This window comes from Stegastes partitus, unplaced genomic scaffold, assembly GCF_000690725.1.
Source record: "Stegastes partitus isolate 25-593 unplaced genomic scaffold, Stegastes_partitus-1.0.2 Scaffold754, whole genome shotgun sequence".
NCBI lineage: Eukaryota > Metazoa > Chordata > Actinopteri > Pomacentridae > Stegastes > Stegastes partitus.
In genome coordinates this window covers 74492-81380 of record NW_007578485.1, presented here as the reverse complement: position 1 = coordinate 81380, position 6889 = coordinate 74492, and the positions used below count along the sequence as shown (strand labels likewise).

General features: G+C 43.4%; 1 protein-coding gene across 1 annotated transcript in view; it reads right to left on the bottom strand.

The window, feature by feature from the left end:
• Window positions 1–6889, bottom strand: part of sipa1l3 (signal-induced proliferation-associated 1 like 3) — a 73381-nt gene that overhangs the window by 22928 nt on the left and 43564 nt on the right. The window contains exons 3-5 of the mRNA XM_008291657.1: window positions 5970–6721; window positions 4374–5349; window positions 618–748 (exon numbers count right to left, since the gene is read on the bottom strand). Of these exons, the coding sequence (XP_008289879.1) occupies window positions 618–748; window positions 4374–5349; window positions 5970–6455 (1593 nt within the window). The 5' untranslated portion in view covers window positions 6456–6721. The remainder of the gene's footprint in view (window positions 1–617; window positions 749–4373; window positions 5350–5969; window positions 6722–6889) is intronic.

Below are 6889 nucleotides of genomic sequence, written 5' to 3'. Positions count from 1 at the left end.
GAACAACACTACGTTAATCGAGAATATGACCTACTGATCAATCAATAATGAAAATAATTCTTAGTTTCAGCCTACAGCAATGCCAAAATGATGTCTTTGATCATGATATGACAATACTGGCCAATGAAAAGAGTTGAAAACTAAGTCTGGTGCTCTGGAAGCAGAATGTTTAAGAGTTAATGAGTAGTCTGTAGTTGAGTCTTTGAACACATCTGGAAGAGACTGCAGAGAATCTGTAAACTACTTCTCCATGATCACCAGTCTGTCGTTTAACACATTACGGGTATTTGATCCATCAAAGTGGAAAAGTGGCCGGGTGTGCTCGCTGAAAGAACAGGCCAAATGCTTTGGCCAGAGCAGCCAGTGTTTGGTTTGGCTTTAAAGTGCTGAGACCAGGCAGGTGGAATTTTCCACTGGTTGAAAGGAGAGAGGGTGAGCTGAGGGGTGAGGGGGAAGGGGGAAGGTTATAATCAGGGCAGAGAGGGCAGGAAGTGTCACAGGTAGGACTGGATAAACTGAAAGTAGGTAAGGAATTAACTTGCTTGCTCTGACTCATAGGTGACTCGTCGCTCAGAAATCCGCGTGACAAACACACACAAACAGCAGACTGCACATACCTCGCTTGTCCTGACGATGAGGCGGTACTGGTACTGGTCTTTCAGGTCTTTGGTGTCTTCCACTTTCTCTCTGCGGATGCTCACAGCCACAGGGCCCAGCTTATCATCTGTCCCAAAGTAGTTTGAGTGCTCTGGTGAAGAACAGAGATAATAAAAGTTAAAGGTTGTGTGCTGGAGAAAATGTTACTTCACGCACTTATGTCTCAACACAGTCGTGTGTTATGTCTATAGTTGGTACATCATCAAATGAGAAATCAGTTGAGGGTGTTTTTTAGTATATCAAAACACTAATGCCGATACGATATGTCTACAGTCAAGAAGGTACTAAGCTTCATTGTTATTTTCAAGCAAATTTCCACAAACTTTAGTTTCCAGATTCCTTAATACACATATTTACTGGTTTTCTGAACCTGAGCCTGATGACAAAAACTGATGACATCTTTATATTTTGGAGTGTTTGTCAGACAATCCCTCAGTTAACCATGAGCTCTGTGAAATTGTGATAATATTTTTTTTTTCCAATTTCAAATCTTTTTTTAACAGATTATTTGAAAACAAACAGTAACTGACACTTGCGAAATTATGCTAAATATCTCCCAACAAAACAGAAACAAAATGTGACCAGGCATGACAAGTCAACATTTGATAACTTATGACAGAGGCTGCTAGAGACATTACAACACCAATAACAAGAGTAGCAAGTACATTTAACCTTTACAACATGAGACAGATGAGGTGACAGGAAGAAAGCTGGATGTCAGGTATTTTATGTGTAGTAAGTAGAACTGACAGTGGAGGGGCAATAAGTCAAGGACAAGACTAAGACAGTGACATGTTATCTAGTAATCAATGCTCAGGTAAATACAAAATCAATTTAGCTAAGACAAGACAGCCCACAGAATGTTATTATTGCTTCTCAACAAAGGTGAGGATTAAAGGGCTAAACACTTGATTGATGCTGGACATTGTAGTTGTGATGTGTGCAGGAGCTTCACGAGAAAAGTGGATTTGGTTTGAGTACAATTTGACTCCCAGAATACGACTATAGAAGGAAAAAATATGTCCAAGCTACCTGTTATATTGGTTGGCCAGTATTATCGGCCAAAGTTAGCATGTATGTCATTCGATACGCACCCTTATAAAAACTTAGTGTCATCACGTAGTTTGTCCAGCAGAGCCTATCCGACTCCACTATTTACAATACTCTGCCTGCAGCACATGTAGCAGAGTACACATGCGGGGTGTAGCTTTGTATTCAGTATAAGTTTCCAAATACATTACTGGACAGTTGATAAACAATGACTCCCACCATTTCTCGTTTCAATACAACTCTAAATATATTGATATTTTGGTTTCCTAATCTCTAAAAATTGGTTTGAGCCCCAAAAATCGAATGTCTGTCGGGCTTTGCTTGTTACCTGTGTTGGCATAACACAACCTGTTCATCCATTAAAGAGGCCAAGACAAACTTCATGAGCATCCTGCATGTCCTCATCTAAAGCTCCTAAGCTAAGCCGTGCTAATGCCAAAGCCACAGGCAGTGTGGGAGTCGAAACGCAAATTCTCCAGACTCTTGAAGAAGAATCCAGCTTGACAAGTATTCCTCCTCGATCCCCTCTCTGACTGGAGTGAACTGGGATGACGTACACGTTAGGAGACTCAGGCCTGATTAGCTTCTATGCCATGTCCTGTGGTGGAAATGTCAGCTTTTTGATGAGGCTTTCTGACATGCACACGGGGCACGTCACAGCAAACACACACACACACAATCACAGCAGCGTTCTGGGGGACAGCTAAGCTGGAAACACGTCAGCAGATGAACATATTTTTGGAATGATAACCTTTATCTGTGTGGCTGCAGGCCTGACTCTCTCTCTCTTTAACACACACAAACACACACACACGCTTGCGTGCACACGTGCTCCTAACAGCATCTGCCACTAATTAGGCTGCAGCCAGATGATGCTTGCCAGGGGGAAGTTTCATCAACAGTGTCTGAAGAGGTGATGCCGCCAGAAATGCCCACATGCATGCATACTGACAGGCACACATCACTCACACAAACACACACAAACACACACACATACACACACATACATACACATACACACACATACATACACACACAGACACACACAGACACACACACACACCCTTCCTCTCTAAAGTAAGGTGCTACTTCTGACACTATAAACCAGATGTAAAACAAAGACACGCTGGTCGATTTGTTAAGCCCTACTTGTGATCCTGCAGAAAGGCAGGTGTTGTATCATCAGATCAGTTTGCCAACAGTCCAGTGGCAGGTACATGTGTAATAAAAGCTCTGGGAGGGTTGCCAGTTTGGCCCGCTCTGCTCTGCTCAGGCCCAGATGGATATTAACAGCCGCAAGATGACATGTGGGAAATGACACTGGAGAAACTCTGGCTGGACAAACGACATTTACACTCTCTAATTCATACAGACCGATGACAACAAGGGTTGCAAGTGAAGAGAGTATAATCACTATGTGCTGTCACTACTGATTAATTATTCCAGCAATGGACTACTGTTTGCACAAGTCAAATATCTTTTGAGTTATTTATTTTTTGATGAAGTGATCAATTATTTGGGATTTAAACAAACAAAATAAACTTTCCATTTTAGCAGGATAAATCGGGAAAAAAGATTATATAAAATATTAATCTCGTGCTGAAGCTATTGGTTGATCATTTATCAACACAAAATGAAACATTACTTATTTAAGGATGTTGTTTCTAACACTTGCCTTTATTTTGTAGTGACAGCAGATACACTGACAGGTAACAGAGAGAAAGGAAAAATCTTTCGAGGTATAGCAAAGGTTTCTAGTGATAAATTAACTCATGGCATTGAATACGCATTAATTATTAAATTCATGAATTGAGCAAGAACAAAAAACATTTGGTCCTAGCTTGTTAAATGTGATGATTTTCAGCTTTTCTTTATTTTATGTCCCTAAAATTTGGCTGGACAAAAGAAACAAAACAGAAATTCACTAACAGATGAAAGGAATTTTTAAAAAATTATATCATTATCATTTTAGACTCAATGATTCATCAAAGAAAAAACAACTATGTAACTGCCAGCAGCCCTACTTTAATCACTTTTTAAAAAATGTCCTGAGGATTGACTATCAGATTAACTGACTTAACGTTTTTGGAGTGGACGTATCTTCATATGAGAATCACAGTCTTGATAACTCATTACTACTTTATTTATACATCTTATAATCCTTCTTGATACTCTCTATCTTGTCTCAAATATTTATACATATATCCATTAACTATACAGGCTTTATCTTGCAGGGGTTTAAGGGGAGTGAAGCCTGTCAGCTGGCAGGTCATCAGTCCACCACAGTGCTAACACAGAGACAACAACATGCACATTCACTCTCACACCTACAGCTAATTGGGAATCACCAACTAACCTACCATGTATGCTACTGGAGGAAGTCAGAGCACCCACAAAAAGCTCATGCAGGACAACATGCAAACCAATTGACCAGCAGGCTTGAATCCAGAGGTTTCTTGCTGTGAATGACAATGCTAACCACTGCACAACTGTGCTGCTCCTTAATGTATTTTTGTGTTTTATATAAATTAATTTGCTTTGTTTGTGAAACGTGTCATGCAAGTTAAGGCAATTAATTCTGCTTTTGTCCATTTCTTAAGAACAAAGAATGTTTATAGATTAAGTGTGATATCTGCTACAGAGTGAATATGTTTCAGTACGTTTACCTTTCCCATGGAAGTAGTCTCTGTAGTATCTGGCCCCCAGGTCTACATGCTCTATGCTGTACAGTTTCAGTCTGTCCAGTCTTGTAACCTGCTGTTCAACAGGCACTTCCAGCACCGACATGCTGGCGTTACTCTTTCTCAGCCAACCCCTTATTCCTTCTCCTCCTCCGTCTGCTCCTCTCTCTGCTGACGAGCTAAGGAAGCTGATGTTGCGCTCTCCGTGTCCCCCAGTCTCATTGAGGAAGTGGGGGCAGCAGAGGAGCAGTGGGCTCGAGCTCTGGGCTCCAGGCCCATCTAGAGGGTCCATGCCCAGGGAGGGTGTTGTGGAGCCCGGGTCGAGGCTCATGGTCAGATCCTCAATGCTGGAATAAATGGGGTCGTTCACACTTGGAGCTGAGGATCTGGAGATGGACAGGGACACTGAAGCAGCTGATGCCCCCGTGGCTGTGTTCCGCCTCTGGGCGACAAAGCCACGCTGAGCCGCTGCTTCATGGAGGTCAAACAGGATGCTCTGAGCATCAAAGTGGACAAAGCTCTTGGGACAGACCCATGGTTTGTAAGAGGCATCTGTAAAACCTCGTCCTCCCCTGTCCTCAATAGTTTCTCCTTTTCCTCCATCCAGCTCCCCTCTACTCGAGCTCCGAAGTTTACGGAACAAAGAGGAGGTACCAAGTGACGACTCCGTCCCACCACTTTTTTTCCTCACTCTCTCACCATCCTTCCTTCCTCTGTCATCCCCACCTGAGGGACCAGGTGAGGGAGCAGAGGGCAGAGGTGCATTGTGTGGTGAGTCAGGAGCCCCGAGCAGCTCCCCCAGGCGAACCGGTGCTGAGCTGCGCTGGTCAGGCCTCTCCTGGTGAAACTGGCTGAGCATGTCGAAGAAGCTCTGCTCAGGAATTCCCTGGATGTCGATGGATGAGGTGCTGCCATACTCTCGGAACCGGTTCCCCATCCCAACACTTCTATGAACTTCCACCTTGGAGCAAAGAGAGGAAAGAATTTCAGTGTGTGATAACAAACCAGTGGATACAATACAATAATGTAAACGTATGTACTTTAACACTCATTTCAAAGAAACTGGGGTGTTTTTGGATGTAAAAACTGTAAATCACACTCTAATGGGGCTCCAACGGTCAAACAAAGAGCTCTTACAAATGTGGAGGTCAAAGCGAACAGTGGTGTGGTTTATTTGTCATGTGAAAGTAAAGCAGACAGCCACATAACAAATACTTCATAAAATGGAAAACAGTTAACACACTTGTTATATAATAATAAAAATGGCATTAATGATACTTGCAGTTATTTTGGTGAGCTCTCTGTGAGAACATAAACATATACATGAAATGCAGTCAAATGCACCACTTGCTGTCAGTCACCAGAATTTGACTTCTCATTGTGGGTCTATGAAACACGGATGAAGCAAAATGACAGCGACCAAAAATCTTAAATAAAAGAGTTTCTCATTAACCTGTATAACTTCACCTATGCTAATCTTGGTTTGTAACTTTAAAAGGCAACAGTACATTATACTTCCCTTAATTCGGATCAAATGAACCAAACAACAGGTCTGAACTTAGAGGAAGATCTAAGGCTCACCTCATTTTCATCTTGCTCACTTAGTGTCACTTCACTGTTGGATCGCTGTCGCAGAGGTGGGAACACTCTTAGACTGAAAGGTGAATTTCTTTCACCACCAAACCCTCCTCCTCTGAACTCTACATCCTTAGACCGTCTTCGGGGCAACCTGGCAACTCCTCCCCGCACCAACCTTACATCGGATGACAAAACCGATGACGAAACTGACGTGGAGCAGTCGTCTGCGTAATGATTGCTGCCAATTTGCCCGTTTTCAAGCAGCGACTCCCGGGACTGTGCACGACGCGGAGGCCATTCTGCAATCCGTGCTCGAACACCCATTTTGGGCACGGAGATGCGCGGTGGGATGGCCGGGTCTGGGGGACCGGGGACTGGGTGGCCATTGGGGGTGTGACGAAATGAAGCGTGCTGTGGCAACCCTCCTCCTCCTCCATCCAGAAGGTCTGAGGAGGTGCAAGTTACCCCTCTGTCTCTGTAACTGTTCATGGCACCCCAGGAGAGCTCAGGGCAGGGGGGCAGGGGGCTGGCATCCCATGTCAGGAGGGGTGCTGGGGAAGACGGAGCGGAGGGGCCCCACACACACTCTGCTGATGGTGTTACGGTCTCCAGCTCCCAAAAACATCGCTTTTAACTGGCAGGGTGGGAAAGACTTCACTGGTCCATGATAGACCACTCTGAATAAGGGCCAGTCCTGCTCTTCTTCTTCTTCTTCTTGTTCTTCTTCTTGTGACTATTTTCAGTCTGATGTAGAGCTGAGGAAAGAAAAAGAATTACAGCATTATTATTATTGTTATAAACAAATTGGATGTGAAAGACTGGACAAATTCTTACATTACAGGACTTCTGTGACCCAAATTTTCTCTACAGACCCAAAGAAAAACTGGGCTCTGAATTCAGAAAAGAATGAGTCACTCAACTGT